Source organism: Leucopleurus acutus (assembly GCF_964270905.1).
Source record: "Leucopleurus acutus genome assembly, chromosome: 7".
In the NCBI taxonomy this organism is placed as follows: domain Eukaryota; kingdom Metazoa; phylum Chordata; class Mammalia; order Artiodactyla; family Delphinidae; genus Leucopleurus; species Leucopleurus acutus.
This window is the reverse complement of record NC_139150.1, coordinates 55,243,286-55,266,503: the sequence shown is the minus strand read 5'-3', so window position 1 is coordinate 55,266,503 and position 23,218 is coordinate 55,243,286. Positions and strand designations below refer to the sequence as shown.

General features: G+C 45.4%; 1 protein-coding gene across 3 annotated transcripts in view; it reads right to left on the bottom strand.

Moving 5' to 3' along the window:
* Positions 1 to 6,519: 6,519 nt before the first annotated feature.
* Positions 6,520 to 23,218, bottom strand: part of RCL1 (RNA terminal phosphate cyclase like 1) — a 56,707-nt gene continuing 40,008 nt past the window's right edge. For all 3 annotated transcript variants that reach the window (XM_082842540.1, XM_082842542.1, XM_082842541.1), the window contains 3 exons: positions 22,461 to 22,617; positions 16,899 to 17,002; positions 6,520 to 6,835 (listed from right to left, as the gene is read on the bottom strand). In XM_082842540.1, coding sequence (XP_082698666.1) covers positions 6,685 to 6,835; positions 16,899 to 17,002; positions 22,461 to 22,617 — 412 coding nt within the window. In that variant the 3' untranslated portion in view covers positions 6,520 to 6,684. The remainder of the gene's footprint in view (positions 6,836 to 16,898; positions 17,003 to 22,460; positions 22,618 to 23,218) is intronic.

The following is a 23,218-nucleotide window of genomic DNA, read 5'->3' as shown; positions in this document are numbered from 1 at the left end:
AGAGTATTCAGGGAATTAGGTTATGTAGTCTATAGTGGACAACTTCATCTCTGCCTTCCCACTGTCCATTCTCTTCTTTGTAAAAGCATTCAGATTTTCCTTTGGGAATCACTTTTCCTGCTCCCCTCAATCCACACAATTTGCGTGAGGCCGACATCCCTACCACTCCAGGGATGGGAACAGGACCCAGATCTGGTCAATCAAAGCATTCTGGAGTCAACAGAGGGAGACACAATTCTGGGGGATTTTTTAAAAAAAATATTGGGTAGAGAGAATCTGTCCACGAGGGTTGCTGAGAAAATTGAATATTAAAGAGAATGCCTGCTGGAGAAGGGAGACACCGAAAGCAGAACTGGGAGATGGGAGACAGTTGAATTCTGATGACGTGCAGTTGCTTACATGGTAGTCATAGGCTACACTGTGGCCTGATGACACTGGAGCTCCTCAGTTTGGTTTGGCAGCCACAGAAGCTCTAGGCTCTGACAGCCCTGAGGCCACCTGACTGCTCACTTCACCCTGACTAGATGGGTCCTGTTGGAACACGGAGAACTTCACAGAGATGCCTGTAGGCCTCTTTTTAACTCTGTAACATCTGTCATGGGGCAGTTTGACCCCAACCCATGTACAAGTGCCATATCTTGCCTCTGGTCTTCTGACTGAGTCCATCCAAGTACCAGATGTAAAGGTAAACCCTATGACTCATGGAGACATTAACCTGTTAGGTAAAAGACTGCTTTGAATCCTCATCAGGGGGTTAACAGCTAGAAGGAATCCATTTAATACATACATGGCCTGATGCCATGTGTCTACCGACTCAGCTAAGATGCAAACATAGGTCTCACTGCTAAGCCTGTGTTACTTCTGCAGTGCTCGAGTGAAACTCAAGAAACCAAAATCTTTCCTCACAAATGACTGAATTCATCTTTTTTTTAAATAAAGTTTTTCAAAAATAACTTTAAAATCATAGCCACACCAAACTTTAAAAGATCAATCCGCTCCACACCATAACAGGTTAACACAGAGGAGAATTAAGCAACAACTGAGTGTGTGAAGTGTGAAGACAGGGGAGGCACCCAGGGGTGCATGAGAACGTATAGTGGGGGAGGGGTGCCCGTCGGGGCGGGTCCCTCAGGAACTGCTGAAGCGCTAAGATTGTAGAGGCGGCTCACGGGGCGGGGAGGGCTTACGTGGTTTTACTTTCTAGGCCTCTTATGACAGCGTCGCCAAACCACACGTATTAAAATGTAGCCACGTGTCAAATTTCTGAAAGGCTCTTTATAATTTTGCCTTTTAAATTGCTCGGTTGACCAGCAACCCATTTAATATATGATTAGCAATGATTCCTTGCAATCATTGCATGTGCCTGGGAATACTTGTGAATAAACTCTCAACTATATTGTTCTCAACGTTTTAAGTTTGGAAATGTTTCATTTTGTGGATATTTAATTATTTTTGCTCTTTTTTTGCATAATTTGGAGCCAGTTTTTTTTTTTTTTTTTTTTTTTTTGCAAGCCTTTCCATTGGTTCTTCAAAACTTACAGATCTTAGGCACAATGCCTTTAATTGCCTAACGGGTAAAATAGCAGAGAGGTGGAAACAGAGCACGGAGAGAGAATGCAGGAAGTATGGGAGCCAAGTACACTCAGCATTTAAAACCACCTGAGGTCAGTTGTCATGATCTGAAATTGGATCCCTGCAAGCAGCAAGCCAGGCACCATTTCCAAATACGCAATCCCCACCAATATCTTCCCTTGAAGACTATAAAGAGATGTCTTCAGGAGTGTCCTGCCATCCACAGATGCAGCAGGAACAGGAAGCTGCCTCTGCCATTCCCCTTTCTTTGGGGCAGCATCTACTCCCAAGACAAGACCAGTTACCCAAACAGCCACCAATGAGTCCGGCAGCAGGCCCAGCACCCTCACAGCCGTGGTGACAGGGTATTCACAGAGTAGACACGTGAAGTTGCCACACGTGTCATTGCTGGGCTTGTTCATTTAAGTTGGTCTCTAATTTCTAGAAATTCACCTGCCTTCATCAGTTTGAATATATGATTTCCCAAATCACAGCAGAAATTATTAACAAATTAATCAATCTGAAATTTTTGAAGTAAAGCTCTTTAAGAGGGTTGGGAACGGGGAAGAAACACACAAATAAAGACTGCCCTAAGACCTCAGAAACATCTTGATGTTTAAAATAAAAATACTCATGCCAACTAACCTATCTGCCACCCCAAGTAAACACATATAATGATAGGGGAGGAGGAGGCAATGATGCACATCTTTCTGTTTTGTGAGGCACCATCTCACACATCCACCCTGATTTCCCAGAGGAAACCAAGTGTGGGGAGGTGAATTACTTATCCCATCACAGCTGGTTAGTAGCTGAACTGGGCCAGAAAGCAAGCTGGGCTACTTAGCTCGCGAGGTCACCATCACCTCCCCTGCAGACTCAACAGAAGGGTGTCAGCAGAGCAGGATCCACATCCAGAGCCACCAGTATCAGAAGAACCAGGAAGAGAGGAAGTGGCGCATGTGTGAAAAAAACTCTGCCCTGGTCCATCCAAGATGCCAAACACTGATAAATTGTCCCACTCAAATGGCTTCTTCTTTTTTTTTTAGTGTTTATTTATTTACTTATTTATTTATTTGGCTGCACTGGGTCTTAGTTGCGGCATGCAGGATCTTCACTTGCGGCATGCGGGATCTTCACTTACGGCATGTGGGATCTTGTTCCCTGACCAGGGATCGAACCCGGGCCCCCTGCATGGGGAGTGTGGAGTCTTAGCCACTGGACCACCAGGGAAGTCCCTCACATGGCTTCTTAGACCTAGCCAGCTAGAGTACAGAAAGACCTGGCTTGCCTACTGACATTCTTATTAACTGTTAGTCACGTCTAGAGAACCGGCCAGGTGGTCTAAACATGGAAACTCTGACTAAATGCAAGTTACTTCTCCCCTATTCTGGAGTCAGGTGAGGAGTAACAGAGGTCCAGGCTGGGCACACAGGCTGCGGTGCTGCTTTCCCATTCACCACAGACTGGCTAAGATTGCCCACCGGCACATCCACACGTCTCCAGCAAAACACCAACAGGTAAAGTCAGTGGAACGCCACATTCTAATCCTCCCACCGTGACCAATACCCTGGAAAAATCCACTTCGGCACCCTGCCTTGGTCCCCTCACCTCACCCAGGTGAATCCCACCCCGACCTTGGGCATGGTTAAAACTGAAGCAATCCCTTAGTTTCCTGGTGTTTCCTTTTCTCTATCTACCTTCAATTTTGTCCACTTCCACAGGCCTCCTCTACTCCAATCTGCTACTTCCTTCCCTGCCTTTTAACACCCTCAACACTTCCACTCGGTCACCACGAAGCTAACTGCCAGCACTGGCCTCACCTAGGAGCCTCCAGACACAACAGACCTAGCGGAATGGCCACCTCACGATCTTTCATCCTAGCATGACAGGGAGGACAGGCACCACGGTGCAACCTAAGTTTTGGGGCTTTTTGGTTGGGTCTGTAATCAGCGATGTCCTTCACCACTTTTTATCAGAAAAGATTAAGACAAACAAACAAACCACGAGGTTCAGCTGCCCTCTGAGGGCAACGTGGATATCAGCAGTGCCTCCTACTGCTCTTTCCCCATCAGCACGTCATGTTGCAATACCCCAGCTTCCCCCACCCTTATCAACTGTCTTGATGAAGATGGTAAATAATCATGATGGAGGGAGGCTGGCTGGTGTTCACACAGAAGGACGGTGAAAGAAGCAGGGCCTGGTACATGACAGGAAGGCAAAGGCTGTGATTCGGCCATGAGCCCCAAAACATCACAGATGTATATGCCTTAAAAAAAAAAAATCACTCGTCTCGCTGAACTCAGAGTGGTCTGTCTCTGTCAGCAGAGAGGAGTAGACAGGTCAAGATAGAAAGCCAAGTCCAAAAGGCTGGAATCTCCCATCAAACTGCACCAGGGGTAGCTGAACCAATCAGGAGCTAAGCTAAGAATAAGGCAGAGAATGAAGGAGCGGAATGTCACTAAGATGTACCAGCAACTTCTGCCCAAGGAGTGCAATTGCTTCTCTTGGGCACCTGAGAAGGGGCTGGCAGTAGGCTGTTTAAATAAATATTAAATTTGTCCTCCTATTGGCAATAGCATCACCACTACCACTCCAGAAGTAGCTGTGCCAGATGAGGGCTGGGACACTTCCGTGTTTAGAGCAGAGAGGGGCACACGTCCCTTCTACTGCTTGCAATGATCTGCCTGGAGTCTACACGCCACCCTAAACTGACCAACAGTACCATTTCCAGAGCTTGTCCCAAGGGACAAGAAGCCCCTGCAGGACACAGCCAAAGCCACGTGGTCCCTTAGTTCTGTATCTGAGCATGGGCAGATCTGGATTCAAACGACAGCAGCAGTAAATAAAACTGCAGTATGTGTGGCAGGCAGAATTCTCAGATGTCCAAGAATCTGGGCTCTGGCTATTCAAACACTAATCTAGGTACTGCTGTAATCAGATGACCTTAAGATAAGGAGATTACCCTGGTATCACAAGAAGTCAGATTCAAGCATGAGAAGGATTCAATGCCACAGAAGGATTCAGTGCATTGTTGTTGGCTTAAAGATGGAGGGAACCAAGTTGCAAGGAATGCAGGCAGGCTCTATAAGCTGAGAATTGTCCCCAGCTGACAGCCAGAAGCAGGGACCCCAGTCCCACCACCTGAATTCTGCCAACAACCTGAATGCGGTTGGAAGCATATTCTTGCCCAGAGCCCAGCCTGGCTAACACCCTGACATCAGCCTTCTGAGGCCCTAGCCAGAGAACCCAAGCAAGCCTACCAAGACCTCTGACCTACAGAACTGTGAGATGATAAATGGTATTCTTTTAAGTTGCTAAGTCTGTGGTAATTTGTTACACAGCAACAGAAATCTAACACACTACGTAGAGCTCTCCGTAAGTAGAGAGCCACAGTTCAAAATGGCCTGACCTCCTTCAGTGTTAGCCCTTCACCTCCGCATCCTCCCACACCCCCAGATACGAGAGCACAGACTCCTTCTGGACCCCTTTTACTGAAAAAGAAAAGGGGAGCAAGAGAACTGGGGAGGTAAAGACCTTTCCTTACTTGAAAAGCCCACCCTGGGCTTCCCTGATGACGCAGTGGTTGAGAGTCCGCCTGCCGATGCAGGGGACACAGGTTCGTGCCCCGGTCCGGGAAGATCCCACATGCCGCGGAGCAGCTGGGCTCGTGAGCCATGGCCGCTGAGCCTGCACGTCCGGAGCCTGTACTCCGCAACGGGAGAGGCCACAGCAGTGAGAGGCCCGCGTACCGCAAAAAAAAAAAAAAAAAAAAAAAAAAAAAAGCCCACCCTAGGTGGAAAACACCATTTGGAATCCTAACAGAAAGAATCAGGTATTTCCCCTTCTACCAATTCTGACCCCTTACACACACCACATGTAGCCTCTATTAGTTGCAGACGAAACCACCACAGGTCCTGCACATTCTTGCTGGGGAGGCCTTTACCACAACACTTTCTCGTCATGTGTTCATAGCAAGCAATCTTGAGGGGTGAAGTAATGTCCCCATCTGGAACAAAGAGCAGGCTTGCTGTAAGAGGTGGAGTGCCCAAGTGTGCATGTTCCTTGGCTCTGATGCAAACCCCCGGCATGCATGGCATCTACCTGCGGCCCCTACACATCACCAGTGTGGGACGTGGGGAGAAAGAAACCAATACAAACATGAAGCTCATGCTGCTTGCTGTGCTCTGAGTAATAAAGTTCTTTGTCTCTGACCTGAGATATCCATTTCTTCTGCTAGCATCCATGAAACAGTAATCATCTAACTTATTAGCTTGCAAGTAGGGTGAAATTCTAGACTCTGACACTATTACACTTAGATCTTTTAAATCAGGAGATCCACTATCTTTACATTATCAATTTCAAAAGAACAAAATACCCTTTTTAAATTTTTCTTGTGGAGATAATAAAATCTACATCACCGGGCTATTGTGGGAATAAAATGAGAAAACACATAGCACACTTGAGATATAGAAAACATCCAATAACTTCCGTTAGATCCCTGCTCTCCCTAGTCGCTCATCCTCCCCAAAATCCACATACAATGAACCAGATGGGGAGCAGTATGTCTCCAAGATAGCAGTCCACTCAGAAGACAAGGGATAAAATAGTCTACTACACCAATTTCTGACATTTGCATCACACTGCACTACTCATAAAGGGCTTCCACCCATATTATCTCATTTAATCCCTACACAGAAACCAAGGTTCAGAGAGGTCAGTCCTTGCAGAATGAACAGTAACTCCACAGGTCTGGAAAAATAGCCATATGGCAGAAGCCTGGGGATGTGGGCTGAGGAAGCATTGCTGAAATGCAGCTGTGATGTTGTTCTAGCAGCACGACTGTATCCTGAAGGCACACTCTTCATCCAGGTAAGCCAAGGGAGTTCCCATCAAGAATGGGCCTCCTGAGGAATGTCTGCCCTGGAGAAATGGCTGGAAACCACAAGATAGAGAAACATCTTTTATTCGGATATGCTGATGGTTTTTAAATGGAAAATTTTTTAAGTCCTTAATATAAGAGGCCATCCTGTCCTGGATGAACTTGGTCCCTTTGGTTCCTTGGCAGCTTCTGCTGTGTCCAGAGGCCTTGGGGCCTTTCATCTTGTGACAGTGTCACTTGAGGGTCTTGCTGAGGTTGGAGAAGCCAATGCCAACACAAGTCATCAGCACTTTATCCCCTCCCTTGAGTTCTTCACCACATGGCTTGGTTTCAATTTTAAACATAATCTGGAAAAAGCTCTTCAAATGCCGCAAAAATTCTATCCTAAAAAATAAAAATAAAAATTTAAAAAAGGGAGGGAGAAATGAAAGAGGAATTCGGCTTTTAAAAAATTCTTCTCCAGCCTAGAGCTGAAGCTTTTAATTTCCCAGATCAGGAGGAATAACTGAAATTAAGAACTTCTATCAATGCTGATTAAACAGCATTTATTTACAGCCTGCCAGATTCCAAAGATGATTTTAAACAGCTTGCAGAGATGCACACAACGTAAGACAAATTAAATTAAAAAAAAGAAAGGAAAAGGTTAGAGGTTAGTCCTACACATGCATTAGAGTGGACATGAATATGGCATTAATCTTCAGAGGCTCATGCAGAGAGAGAAACACGTGCTTTAATGAGTCACAGTATCATGAGATTAAAACCAAGCAGGGTGACTGCTGCTGATGCTGAAAGAGAGAAGTCTCTCTCTCCATTGTTCAATCTCGACAGCCCTTTCATTCATTCAACAAATATTTATTGAGTGCCTACTATGTGCCAGGCACTGTTCTTCATGCTGGAGATATTGCAGTCAACCAAAAATCCCTTCTCTCATGAAGCTTTCAATCGATATCCTTGAAATATATATATACTTCCTCCATAGTCAGAAATTTAAATAAAGTAAACAAGGCAGATGAGAAGGAAACGTAGGTATAAAATATTTGTGTGTATATGGCTGAAGGCAATACTAAATAAGGTGGCCAGGGAAGTGCTCACAGTAAACATGCAGAGGAGGTTCAAGGGGCTCTTTCTTGTCATCTCCCTTAAGACAGAGCGATGGCTTCACCCCAAGAGTACCTTGGGAACAGCAATTCCGTGGAAGGACCATGGTACTGGTCTGGCCTAGCAGATTCGGCATCAACCCAGTGAGACTGACCATACGACTCACCTGGAGAGTTCATTTAACAAGCAGATTCCTGAAGGTTTCAATCAATTGGCAACTGGAGGAGAGGAAGTGTCCATGTGGAAGAGCCCAGAATCACAGGCCACATGTCCCCTCCTCACCCCTTACCAAGCCGTGTCTCCGCAGGGCACAGGGGCCAGAATCCTCCCTGGTGATTCATACCAGCCCAGTTTGCGAAACACTGGTTTAGTTAAGAACAGATGATCTGCATATCTTTTTTTTTTAACATCTTTATTGGGGTATAATTGCTTTACAACGGTGTGTTAGTTTCTGCTTTATAACAAAGTGAATCAATTATACATATACATATGTTCCCATGTCTCTTCCCTCCTGCGTCTCCCTCCCTCCCACCCTCCCTATCCCACCCCTCCAGGCGGTCACAAAGCACCGAGCTGATCTCCCTGTGCTATGCGGCTGCTTCCCACTAGCTATCTATCTTACGTTTGGTAGTGTATATATGTCCATGCCTCTCTCTCGCTTTGTCACAGCAATCAGAGAAGAAAAGGAAATAAAAGGAATCCAAATCGGAAAAGAAGAAGTAAAGCTGTCACTGTTTGCAGATGACATGATACTATACATAGAGAATCCTAAATATGCTACCAGAAAACTACTAGAGCTAATCAATGAATCTGGTAAAGTAGCAGGATATAAAATTAATGCACAGAAATCTCTGGCATTCCTATCCACTAATGATGAAAAATCTGAAAGTGAACTCAAGAAAACACTCCCATTTACCATTGCAACAAAAAGAATAAAATATCTAGGAATAAACCTACCTAAGGAGATCTGCACGTCTTTAATGAAGTAGTTCAGCAACCTGTGTTGTGCTGCCTCCCAATCAAACCATAAAAACAGTTCTCACACAGAATGTACATGGAATCACCCGAGGAGCTTTCAAAATACTGATCCTGACATGCAGATCAATGGAACAGAATTGAGAGTCAAGAAATAAGCCCACACACTTGTGGTCAACTCATTTTCAAAAAGGTGCCAAGATAATTCAAAGAGGAAAGAATAATCTCAACAAATGGTGCTTCACACGCAAAAGAATGAAGCTGGACCCTTTACTCACATCACACACAAAAATTAACTCAAAATGGATCAAAGACCTACATGGAAGAGCTAAAGCTATGAAACTCAAAGAAGAAAACACAGGAGTAAATCTTCATGATCTTGGGTGAAGCAATGATTTCTTAGATACAGCATCAAAAGCAGAGTGATAAAAGAAAAAATGGATTAACTGAACTTCATCAAAATTAAAATCTTTTCTGGACATTATCAAGAAAGTGGAAAGACAACCCCCAGAATGGTAGAAAATATTTGCAAATCATTTATCTGATAAGGGTCTGGTATCTGGAACATATAAAGAACGCATACAACTCGATAATAAAAAACCAAATAACCTAATTTTAAAATGAGCAAAGGATCTGAATAGACATTTCTCTAAAGAAGATATGCACATAGCAATAACCACATGAAAAGATACTCAACATCATTAGTTACTAGGGAAACACAAATCAAAACCAACAGAAAGGCTATGATCAAAAAAAAAAAGATAATAACAAAAGAGTGGGTGAGGAGAAATTGGAACCCTCAAACACTGCTGCTAGAAATGTAAAATGGTACCACCACTGTGGAAAACAGTCTGGCAATTCCTCAAAATGTTACAGAAGGAGTTAGTTACCATATGATCCAGCAATTCCACCCTAAGGTATATACACAAGAAAAATGAAAACATACATCCACACAAAAACTTGTACATAAATGTTCATAAGAGCATTATTCATAACAGTCAAAAAGTACAAACAACTCAAATGGCCATCAATTGATGAATGGATAAACAAAAGATGGTTTATCTGTACAATGGAATATTATTCAGCCATAAAAAGGAATGAAGTACTAATACATGCTACAATATGGATGGACCCTGAAAACATTCTGCTAAGTGAAACAAGCCAGTCACAAAGAACCACATATTGTTTGAGTCTATATGAATTGGACAGAACAGGCAAATCTATTATAGCGACAGAAAGCAGATTAGGGGTTGCCTAGGGCTGGGGGCAGTGAGAGGAATCAGGAACACCTGTGAATGGGCAAAAGGGTTTCCTTCCGGGGTGGTGGAAATGTTCTAAAATTAGACTGTGGTTACATTTACACAACTTTGTGAATATACTAAAAACCCACTGAATTGTACACTTTAAATAGGTAAACTGTGTGGTATGTGAATTATATCTCAATAAAGTTGTTTAAAATAACTATTTTATTTGTGAAGTTAAAAAAAAAAAGAACTGATACATGGCTCCCGTCCTCACACGGTATATACCAAACTAAGTATAAAGCCTACTGCAACGCATTTTCCACCCTCTCCTGTTCCTTTATCCTAGTTAATCTAGTCAAAGGAGGAAAAAGCAAAAAGGGGAAAAGAAAGTCTGAACAATTCCGCATCCTGTCTGCCCGAGATGGGCTAAGAGATGGAACAGTAACTAGCCTGGACAGTAGGAGTCCCGGTGATGGCTGCATGCTCACAGAAAAATTCCTCACTTCTTTGCTCTCTCTTCCACCTTGGATTGTGCTACTTCATCTCCATCTTTAAAATAACGTCCCATTTGCCACCTATTCTACGAAGCCTTCTCTAGCCAGTAACCCCTCTGGGTTTCCATAGCATTCTTGGCTCTGCTTATGGAGTCTAATGAAATGCTCATGTGTAAGTGTCTCACAATTGCCCTGGCCCCGCTCTTGGTAAATTATATAAGCACCTCCAGGGCAATGACCTTAACCCATTACACCTGCTAGGCACTATATATAAGGCACTCAGGAATGGGGCACCCAACAGAATGTGGAGGTTAGGGTTTAGGGATACTTTTTTTTTTTTTTTTTTTTTTTTTGCGGTACACGGGCCTCTCACTGCTCTGGCCTCTCCCGTTGCGGAGCACAGGCTCCAGACGCGCAGGCTCAGCAGCCACGGCTCACGGGCCTAGCCGCTCCACAGTATGTGGGATCTTCCCAGACCGGGGCACAAACCCGTGTCCCCTGCATTGGCAGGCGGACTCTCAACCACTGCGCCACCAGGGAAGCCCCAGGGATACTTCTGAGAAATGACTTCAACATTCTTAGCAATTAAGGGAAGTCAATTCTTCCCCTGCTGGCTTTCTCATTTTACTAACCAATTGAAATTTTCAGGTTTTTGCTCTGTCCCAGCCTCAAACCTCCCTAACCCTGCCCTAGGAAAGAAAGAAAACAAACACATCAAAAAAAACCATAGATAAACAGTCCACATCTGTGGGCATAGCTTCCGGCTGGCAGCAACGCAGAAAAAGCCAGCCATCTCACCCACTTGTCTGCATTCTAAGGAGGAAACAGCCTGTTCTCTCTCGCTGCTGCTTCGGTTCTAATACAGGCCCGAGGCACGCTCTGCTTCCAGAGCCTCCCCAGCCTACTTCATACTTCACCCTGAATCGTTCAACTGTGCTGGAAACACCAGACACCTTCCCCAGCTGGCAGAATTCCTAAGAGGCCGCAGCCTGCCTCTGATCTCTTGGAGAAGGAGGGGAGAAACACAGGCTTGAGTGTGCAGGTCTGCATAGTTGCAGCTTTGGGGTATTTGTAGCCTTTGGAATCGTTAGCAAAAGCAAAGTCAGTTCCACTTTTTACATAATGTTCTGCCAACCCTTCAGCCTGTCTGAGGAAGACTGTGTAAGGACTGAGTTAAGGTACATTTCATGATGCCCTCCACCGCCAGCCCCATTCTCCCTAAGTCTCCTGTGGCTGGGATAGCGTAAAGCAACCATGCTCAGAAGCTGAGAAATAACCTCAGGCGATATGAAATACTAACAGTATCCTTAAGAAAATGAAAACCACACAGAATAAACTCACCCACATCTATAGGCAGTTGAACAAAGTCAGGTCCAGGGCCGGTCCGTGTCCTTTTCCACAGCCCCACGCGGCACCGCTCCCCTTTCTTTCTCTTCGAAACACCATACAGTAGACCCACACTTTCTAGACACAGCTCCCCAGCCACAGAGCCAGGCAGAAGAGGCACCCCCGGGACACCGAGGGCAGCTCTGCTCCTCTACCCGCAACAGTGTGACTGGAAGATTCTCAGACTAACCCTTTTAGGCAACTGGGACTCCTGACTTAAGAGAAGTATCCTTAGTGAGCTTTCTTCCCCCAGAACAAAGTGATTTCTATCTTTTAAAAAATGAAAAAACAGAAAACCACCAACAACCTCCTTTTCCTGAACACCTCCAGTCCATCTGACAAGCAGGTTTCAGAGAATCCTGGAGCACAAAGGTAATTCTTCCTGTGTATTTTCCAAGAGTGGGTTGTTCCCACCACCATTGTTGGTCAACAGGTGAAGGCCACTGGGCTCACAGTCATCTGCCCATTGGATCCCAACTGCCTGGAACTTGCCAGGTTGCCCGGCCCTGCCCCTTAAAATACAGCCCCTCATACCAGGTCCCCCTCTGAAGCCTGCTAGAGCGTGGTGGTGACGGGGATCACGACGCGCTCTCTCTGGCGGCTCTACAACAACAAACCATGATAGCGGGCCCCGCCTCCTGCTCCACCAACCCACCTGGACACTGGGGTCACCTACTTCTCAGATCTAAGGAGTTGCTCTGCAAATTGAGGGGATGGAAGATCTGGGGGTGGGAAGAGAATCTGCTCAACAGGGCTCCCTGTAGTCACGACACGGCATCTTTTAAATACATCGGTGGTACTTTTTCTGCCGAAGAGCTGTTTTCCCAAAGACCAGCTGACCTCTGCTCCAGGAATAAAGTTATTAAACTCCGTTATAAAGGCAGCAGGAAAGAGAGAGCCAGGCTGGCTGCACTCTCAGGAGACATGGATACCAGGCCAAGTTCAGCCAAGAACTCACTATGAGCAGGTGACTGACCTCTTTGTCATCTGAAAAGTAAGGATATCACTTGTTTTACCATATGCCAAATATGTCCTGCGGCTCAAAGAGCATAATAAAGGAGACTGGGCTTTGCAGCATTTAAACCATCTCCCAGATGTAAGGTGGCGTGTGCTGTGCTTGCTCCCAGAGAGGAGTTGGGCAACTGAACCCAAAGAGCAGCATCTCATTGATCTTCACATCACTGTGCTACACACTGGGTGAGCCAACTACCCCGATCAGTCCGCGTTTGACAAGGACCCTGGGCTCTCGCTCCCCAGCACGTCACAAAAGTGAAAAGAGGTCATTTATTAAAACTAGAATAAAACAAAGTGACGTAGTTTATTTTAGACTTCCAATGAAAGACAGAAGGAGATCATTTTATGACAATTTGAAACGAGGATTCTGAAAAGATACAGCAGGGCACCCTGGGCTCAGGCAGGGAGATGCCTGGAGTCCAATAACATGTGTGAAATCCCAGCTTTTACTAAACAGCACAGTGGGTCAGGGAAGCGTGCACTCTGGATGAGACGTCAGAGTCCGAACCCCAGGTGCTGACTGTGTGACCCTGGGCACACGACTTGACCACTCTGTGTCTCAATCCGCTGACCAGTAAAATGGAGTGTACCTGCCTTCACAACTTTACCACCCTTGTGGGGTTATCATGAAACCTGAAAGAGTTCGTGTTTGTAAAGTACGTAAAACAACATCTGGCCCACAGCGAACACTGTTAAGTGTTGTTAAATAAACATCCACTTACAGAATTCTCAGGAACAGTAAATAAGATGTGTGTAGTTTGTTTAGTAATGTAACTGCAGGAAGTTAGTCATAAATTTAAAAATTAGTGGATACAGGGACTTCCCCAGCGGCGCAGTGATTAAGAATCTGCCTGCCAATGCAGGGGACACGGCTTCAAGCCCTGGTCCGGGAAGATCCCACATGCCGTGGGGCAACTAAGCCCGTGCGCCACAACTACTGAGCCTGCACTCTAGAGCCCGCGAGCCACAACTACTGAAGCCTGTGGGCCTAGAGCCTGTGCTCCACAACAAGAGAAGCCACCGCAATGAGAAGCCCACGCGCTGCGACAAAGACTAGCCCCTGCTCGCTGCAGCTAGAGAAAGCCCGCGTGCAGCTACGAAGACCCAACACAGCCAAAAATTTTAAAAAACAATAAATAAAAATTTTAAAAATCTTTAAGAAAAATAAAAATTAGTGGATACAGATTTAGATAGATGAGCAGACGATTTACAGCCGACTTCAGGCCTGAGGTTACCCAAAGCAAGTTTACCAGGCCTCCTGGTGTTCAAAGTGAACTTCACAGGAGACTGGATGTCCGTGTGTGCCCAGCACTGATGGAGCTCTGCCAGGCACACCGCGCTGCTGGGAGAGCTAAGTGCCCGACCGCATTTAAGCCTCGCTCCACCTTCACAAGCCCATGACTTCAGGACCATTCACTTTCTCTGTGGATGAAACTGAGGCTCGGAGATGCCAAAGACCTTTGTCCATGGTCTCCCAGTGCTGCAAGGTAGAGCCAGAACTGAAATCCAGATAGGCTGGACTCCAATACCTGTGCACTGGCAGAATGCAGAAAGTTCCGGTCACCGCAGTCTCTGATCATAAACAATTTCTGAAAGTGCTAATTAAGACACTTGTTGATATATACTCCTACTTTCAAATAAAGTATACATCATCCTTAAACTGTAAAATTAAGCTTTTTCAGGGGAAAGTAGAACCACCATCACTACCTGTAAACCACCTAAAACTCCGCAAATTGAAAAGAAACAGATTCTCCACATACCAGCATGTTACCCAATACTATTTTATTCTACTGAAAGAAAACCTCTCTGGCCTTCCCAAAGAATTTCACACATATAGACTTACTTTCTCAAGGAACACAGAAAACCATTACCAGCCACGTCCTGCAGTAAAACAGAGAGAAGAGGAAAGGGGAAAAACAGAAAGACCCTTATTTTCCAGAAAGGGTTTGAAAGCAACACTGCTAGAAAACACTATCCTGCTTAATCCCAGTGCTCTGTAAATAGACATTTAAAAAGCTATTTATACAAATCAAAACATGCAAACTGCCAGAAAAAATACATTTCTTTAAACCAAGGAGGGTCTTGCTTCTGGTTTTCTTTAGAAATCTGAGGTTACAGAAAGCAGATTTTTATGATTTTAATTGCACATAAAAATACGTGTGATATTATGGTCTCCAAAGCTCTTGAATCCAACTAGGATAAGCTGTTCCCTCACCATGATCATCCTGACTGTGGATTCTGTCCTTTTTACCCTTAACTGTATGCAAACGCACGATGATAATTTTGCCTGTCCTGGAGCACGCCTATTTCTTCCCGCCTTTGCCCTTCATCTCTTTGGGCTTCTAGAGCTTTCCACAATGATTAAGGGCAAGAAGGGTCCCAAATAGATACAGCTTTCAAAAAGAAACTCCCTCCTCCTCCCTTGCGCTAGCTTACTGAAAGAAGGGAGGCTGCCCTTTCCAAGCCCCTGGCCGCCCCTCTTGCAGGAAGCCCTGGGCGGGCAGGTAATCCAGAGGAAGACTGTCCTGCAAGTCCCAGCCCCAGGGCTCAAAACACAAAATTTTGTAATTTGTCCCACTCCTGTAAAGCTCCATTCAGAGCAGACCACTTTGTTTTCCCAGGAGATGTGTAATTTTAGGCAAGGTTTCTGGAAGACAAGACACTGCAATTAATGTTTGGTGAGGGGGTGTGTCAAGGACACAGGAACTTTTAAAAATGTCCAGTCACATCTTGATGGTCTCCACAGAGTTTGCTGACTTAAAAAGATTATACAAGGCCCTGTAGCCAAACTGAAAAAAAACTCTAAAAGCAAAAAAAAAAAAAAAAAGTGTCAAGGAAAAATAAAAATATACATTCCATTTTTCACATAATGTTCTGCCAAACCCCATGCCCCACGACCACACACATTTCTAGACACCGCCTCATGCTGCCCGAGCAGCCAGGCCTTCTGCTGCCCTGAAGCCAAGGCTGGGAAAGCAGCAGCCATGAGACCAGCTAAGAGGGTGAAGGGTACTGTGGCGGCCACACGGCTGTCAGCCACTTGCAGCAAACTCGCTGGGAAGCCAATCTCTACACTTAAGGTGCTGTGCACCCAGCCCTCACCTCCTCTCCAAGTGCCTTAACTACAAAGTCTCTCTGGGCAATGTTGATTCCTGATGTCAGCATGCCACTTAGGATTACTCAATTTCAGGTTTCCTGTCCTGTGAAATACTTTACACAAGTTATCGGGAGATAGTGTGGTCCTCAACAGTTTCCTGCTTTCAGTCTTCCCGCAATGCTAACAACGTATTCTCTTCCATTTCCTTGTTCCAAAAAGCCTTCCACCACCAACTTACAGAAAAAAAAAAAAAAAAAGCCTCCAAAAGGATCTCCTGGTCTCTACACTCCCAACTCCCGGGTCCAATGGTACACTGCCCCCTCTACAGTGCCCGCCCCTTTCTCAATGTGATGGCACCACCATTCTTCAGTTATCACAGTACTGTACCTTTCAGATATACAGCATCGGTACCATGATAACCGAAAAAGGACAGTTCAGTCTCATATCTACCTGAATATTTCCTCGAACCCAAGGCCCATTCCCCCCACCAGCTTCCCACCCACAGGTGGCCACAGAATGATCTTCAAGTATATAGACACATGTACAGAGATGTCAGTGCTCAAACAGGCTGTTTCACAGCAACCTCACTGACTATCAACAGGAGTGCTTCTTTCACTGTGCTGTTTAGAATTCAAGTCTTCTGAGGACCTGCTCTTTTTTGGAGAATGCCTGCTTTAATACCCCAACAGTCAACCTCTGATAACATCTCATGGCCTCAAACTCACCTCTGCATTTCCCTCCTAGTCCAGTGGTGTTACTATGGACTTTGCCTCTTGGACAAAAAGGCAGTCCTTTTTGCTAAAGCTAGGAAAAAGAGGGATTTTTAAAAACTAACAATAAAACCCAAGCTATAACAGAAGCAGGAGTTTACCTCCAAAATGGAAACAATATCTAAAGCACAGACAGAACTGTCTAGTATAGATCACGCAGTTTTAATGACACAGAAATGACAGATGGGAAGGAAGAAACTGCAGGAAAGAAAGGAAAGCAAAATCCTTGTTAAACGCCAGATGAAAGCCACAACCTCCAGCGCATTTAAGGATCAGCATAATCAGGTGGGAACAGGATAGTGCTCATCATTTTGTTCGACTGGAGGATTAAACTGGACAGCATAAGGGGGCTGAAAGAAAACAACTCACGTGTAGGGAGAGAGTGGTCCGAGAAGGACTTTGGAAACATCCTGCTGTCCAAGGGTCATGAGTAACAGAGCCAGGCTTTGGTTGGTCGAGTCCACACATCCACCCTGTAAACACAAACACTTTAAGGATTAATCATTGTACCAAACCAGATAATGGGAAACCAACAAAACAGAGGGAAAAAAAAAAAAAAAACAGACACAGATGCCCAGAGTATCAGAACCACAGAAGAGCAGACAGCAAAATTCAAGCAATAATAAAACAGAATAAGTGTCTTTTAAAGAGTTATCCTCATATCAAGTAACTGTAGGGGGTTAAACTAACAGTTAATCAAAACAACTGTAAGAGCTGAGACTATCAGAATGAATAGACATTTAAGTTTACCGAGGTATATCTAGTGAAAAATGAAACTTTGCCTTCGTAATTAAAGCCATAGCGGGACATAAAAGCAAAAAAGCATAATCATTTATAGGCAATGCATAATAACCAAGGGTTAAGTGAATGACATTTCTACTTATTTCATCTGTCATAGAACACCACAGCTAATCTGACATGAGAGGACCTTTCCCTTTCAAGGGTCTTACCTACAACACATTCGATGACATTCAGAAACTGCCTGCCATGTCACTTTAGATTCCCCTCTTTAACCCTTCCTGTGTGCCTTAGAACTGGAGAACTGTTCAGACCAGATCCCTCCATTCTTATTATTTATGCATTATGTTCCCCCATTTTCCCTGTTCTTCCAAATCAATAAGCAGGACAAAATTCTCTTCAAAAACTTCCTCCTGAAGTACAACTGCTTTGGCTGCCTTTCTTCTTTCATTCTCGAATTTTTCAACCACTTCAGCCATTTTGCTTCTGCTGGATGCAGGCATTACTGCTGCTTCCATTTGTGCCTTGAAGAATGTCTTTATTTCAGATCATCCTCTCTGGGATAACTTTATTTACAACAACTTAAATTTACACTGTACGTACTGAAAGCAGGATGACCTTGAATGTCTACATACTTTGCATATTTCACAACAAGAAATCCAGTTTCTAACCATGGCACATCACTGTTCAAGGCTACACTCTCCCAGACTTGGAATGGGATAAGTGGTCACCCGCTGCTGCTTACGTGGGTACACCTCTCTCCTTTTTTAATGCATGTAGGGTAGGGAATAAATTGATTCTCAGGTACAGACACTCATTCTCTGCTGTTAGACTTCACTGAGGACAATGGAGTAGGAAAATCAGAAGTGGATCCTACTGCCAGCCTTTATGAAACCTACTGCTCTTCCTCATCTACCTGAGTTAATAAAGGACAATATTTATCTCATTTAGCAAATTTTAGGACGAGAGGAGTTCCAGCACATATATTTCCATCTAAACGGAAAACCTGATCCATGGAGAATAAAAGAATATATAACAAAATATATTAATATAAGAAGATTTAACAAAACTATTTGTTTTACAGAACTTGCTCCTTTTCATAAGACTGCCTAAAATTAAACTGTTCTCTTCAGTCTCCGCTTCCTAGCACTATGTTGTTATTCTGCTATTCTCAATTGATTTTTTTTTTTTTTTTTTTGGCGGTACGCGGGCCTCTCACTGTTGTGGCCTCTCCCGTTGCGGAGCACAGGCTGCGGACGCGCAGGCTCAGTGGCCATGGCTCACGGGCCCAGCCGCTCCGCGGCATGTGGGATCCTCCCGGACCGGGGCACGAACCCGTGTCCCCTGCATCGGCAGGCGGACTCTCAACCACTGTGCCACCAGGGAAGCCCTCAATTGATTTTTATTATGTACTGAACCAAGATTTTACTGCAGTAAATATATTAGGGTCTGTGTACAGGATACAACAGAGGAAGTGGTGGGGCCGCCCGGACAGCAGGACACAAGCCTTGTGCAAAGTAGCTTCAATCTCATTACAAAGACAAAATATGAGCAGGAACCAGTAACAAGTGAAGGTGAAGACGAAGTTACGCGGCAGCTGGGGGCTGTGGGCACCGGGACTGCCAAGGTGGTGCGAGAGGGGTTGTCACTCCCCTGGCACCAGAGGGAGGCTTTGGGGAGGTGGGGACTTGAGCTGGCCCTGGAGCGATGGTCAGGGTTTGGAGAGGGAGGAAGAGCAGGAGGAAGGGGGAGATACAACCCAGGGCCGGCAAGGACCAGCCAGGAGGCCAGCCTGAGACTGGCTGTCTGCTCTCTGCGGAGAAGTATGCGGAACTGCAGGGATAAGGTGGAGTAGGCAGACTGAGGTGGGGCTTTTCTAACTGGGCCACGGGTTTTGACTCTATCCTGGGGAAGTGAGAAGCTGGTGAAGGTCTCCGAGCACAGGAGTACCAAGATCAGATCGCAGCTTTAGGGGGAGATTTAGGCTGAAGAGGATGCTGGAGAGGGTATGGAAAGGATTTCCCCTCTGCAAGTAGGGAGAGCCAGTACCTATATCGGGGGAGGGGGGAACGGAAGGGAGGAGGGTGGTAGATGGGGGCAGAGAGAAGGACAGGAAAGGGCAGTTCCAGAAAGCCTGGGACAGAATCAAGAGGGCTTGGTAACTGATGAGACAAAAATGGAACAAGAGGAATTAGATCAGAGGATTAAAACTTTGGCATAAATAAACGGTACCAAAGGGGATGGATTTTTACTACTTATTTAAACCATGTCACATCACAGACTTACAAAGAATTATTATAAAAACTGCATGCATTTTCATCCTTTTAGCAATTAAAGATCATAGACACACACAAAAGAAGTTTTCTTAATGACTTAAAACAAAAAACTCAGTCCAGCCACTACTGAACGGTTTAAAGCAGAACTTAACTAGAGTAAAGAAAAAGTAAAATAAAATAACCTAATCCAGATTGCATGTTTTTGCTCTTGGGGACTGGTGGACTGTGCTTTCACCCTGAGGCTTTTACTCTGCCGTTTACGGAGATAAAACCCATATTCCAGCTGTGTCCGGGGGCTCCCACTGGGCTATCCTGTAATGGGATACATCCAAATCCCCCAGGTCCACTGGAAAGAGAGGGATGTGTCCCCACAGTCAGAGAGAAGGCCTGCCGGCCACCCCAGGACCAAGGCAAGGAAACCTGCATGAGTCAATAGCAGCTGAGGGACCCACATGTGTCTCCAGCAGTCTTTCTTCACAAATATCTAGATGACAAACTTCCTGAACTGAGTAACTGGCACGGCGACCTCTTGGTCATTTACTCCATTTACTCCCAAATTTTAGTTACTATCCATCTTTCAAAAATCACTAAATTTAGCATCAAACATTGGAAAGACTTTGCATTGAAAAAGCTGAGGCCAGATCTTGACTGCTCAAGAATTATTAGAACATATGTCCTCGCTCAGAGGGATTTCTTGTGATAGACTATTTCCTTCCTCCACTATTTCCTAGCTGAATGGTGAGTAGAGGGAATGAGGTCCCTCTACTGAGGTCACAGTTATAGGTCCTTTGTCTTCCATTTAATTAGACAGACACTAAATAAGCTGGAAATTTTAATGAACTTTGAAACAGTTCATTCCTACTTGCTCCACCTTGTGACCAATGAGATATTTTCAAAAATGCTGACTTTGATCAGGGGAGTAGACTGTGGCAATAAGCTGTTTTCCTTAGTGAGGCCTGTGCAGGGATCAATACCCATGACCCAGGCATCACCTTGCCACACTGATTAATAAATTACAGTGGCAAAAGGAAGAATTAAAGAACAAAATCACCACTGTACCAGCCTTACTGATTTTATTTCACTGGGCTCACGTGTGATTTTTGCGACTTTAAACAGAGCAAAACTTCCTAGAACACTTCAGGAAAGAACCACAGAGATGTCTAATAACTGAGAATAAATACACAGATAGTACAGAGATGAAAGGCTCTTCAGCTCTTCAGCTGGAGAAAAAAGACAATTTACAAACACTCTACACCATCCAATAGCGAATCACCCAGAGTACAGTCAGCCCTCCACATCCACAGTTTCAACCAACCACAGATTGATTTTCAATTTCAGATGACTGAATCAGCGGATACAGAACCTGTGGCTACCTGGGGGTGGAGGGGGGGAGAGTAATGAAACACAGACTTGAGCATCCAGGGATTTTGGTATCCACTGGGGGGAGGAGGGGTCCTGGAACCAATCACCTGTGGACACCAAGAGATGAGTGTATAGTTCTTGTTGGTGCTCAGTTTAAGAATGGGGGCCCCAGTGTGCATCCACAGCAGAGGACTGAACATCCCTGGAGCCTGTCCTGGATTCTGCATGTCAAGGAAAAGGTTTCACCTTCCTGAGATGCAGACTAACAGAAATCTTGGAGACAGGTTTGTGACGCTCCTCTAACCAAGTATACGGGATCTTAAAGAATGAATTTTCAGGCAGCTTATCTTATTTCTCCTGCCATCATCTTTCCTTCTCTTCCCATTTCCTCCTTGCTTATTTTGGGTCGCCTCAGCTGTCCCTGGGAAACAGAGTAAAGTGTGTGTGTACATATGTGCATGTTGCTCTTATGGATCAACAGAGAAAAAGGATTGTAGCAACTGAGGGGACAGGCTTGGCCAGACTGGTCTACGCCGTGTCCCACCAGTAGGGCAGCAGAAGCAAAATGGTAATCAGTGCAGTCTTGTCCTCAGCATCATGTCATCTTTTCTTTGTCCCCTCTTCCCAAGCCCCTACTGTGCTCTGACACAGGCTGGCCTTCCCTAGACACTCTTCTATGTGCTCCCAAGCACCCTACAAAATCGAGCCTGTTGACACTGTTTTCTATCTGAATTAAATGTCACACACAAATCCAGGTTTCCAGCTTCTCTTGAAAAATCTGAAAAGAATGAGCCCCCATCCCCCTATGGCAACGACACGGGGCTGAGAGAAGGTCCCTGCTTTGCTCCAGGGGATGTGTGCTCTTCAATTGGCCAATCACTGCCTAACCTGCTTCATTTTTCGCCTTCTCTCTCCTGTATGACTCTGTTCCAGTTCTCTGCCCTCCCGATCATTAAAACTTACCTGCCAGGACTTCCCTGGTGGTGCAGTGGTTAAGAATCCGCCTGCCAATGCAGGGGACACGGGTTCGATCCCTGGTCCGGGAAGATCCCACATGCCGCGGAGCAACTAAGCCTGTGCGCCACAACTATTGAGCCTGCGCTCTGGCGTCCACGAGCCACAACTACTGAGCCCACGTGCCACAACTACTGAAGCCCATGCACCTAGAGCCTGTGCTCCGCAACAAGAGAAGCCACTGCAATGAGAAGGCTGGGCACGGCAACGAAGAGCAGCCCCCGCTCGCCGCAACTAGAGAAAGCCCACGTGCAGCAACGAAGACCCAACACAGCCAAACATTTAAAATAAATAAATTTATATATAAAAAAAAACTTACCTGCCATATGTAACAAACCAGTGGGGCTGGGCCTCTGCTCACTGACTAGTTTAGCCAATCCATTAAGCTAGTTAATGCTAAACTGTCTAAAGGGTAGGAAGAGGCTAACTCCTTGACTGAAGCCCTTAAAAGAGGAAGAAAGTTGCTAATGAATAAAAGTGACAGACAAAGAACTGCTTCCTGATGGCTCCTCTCCCGGACCTGCAGAAGCAGAGGACATACCCTATGGATTTCTTCGAGGAGCAGCTTGGCACAGTTCCTGCCGAGGTCCTCGGGAAGCACCGCTGCCCCCTGGCCCTGGTGGTTGGAGACAAGTTCAGCACTGAGGAAGGTGCCGTTGGTGGTCTCAGCGACCAGCCACAGTCCAAAGCCCGGAGACCTGGGGATTCAAAGGCACAGACACTGAGTAGCATACGAAGTGGGGTTCACATTCACCAGTAAAAAGAGAAGACAAACATCTTTTTGATGGCATTCTGTCTGGTCACATCAGGTCTTATTAGAGTCCCTCCCAGCTCACACTGGACATATACATGACGCAGCGAGGGCACACACGTGACAGAACCAAAGGTGATGCAAATTTTGCATTGCTTTTCTTTTCAGCCCTCCCTTCCCCTAGCTCTCCCTTACCTTTCCCCACTCACTACATTGTAAAACATCCTGCTGTGAGAGTTTGTAACAGTCAACATATAGAGGCCCTAGTTTCTGAGGTAGGGGCTCGACACTATTCTGCAGAGTAAATAATACCATTCCCACCTTACAACTGAGGAAATGGACAAATCAAGCAACCTGCACCAAGTCCATACAGCTAGAAAGAGACTGAGATGCGCTTCAAACACAGATCTTCCAGACTCCAAAGCCCTCGCAAGTTCTCCACCACGGCACTCGCTCAGCCCTCAGTCACAACCAGCCCAGAAGTACAAGCAGCCTGGAGACCATCTGATTATAGCTCTCCTTGAGAGACAGCAGGCTGTTCCCCCGTG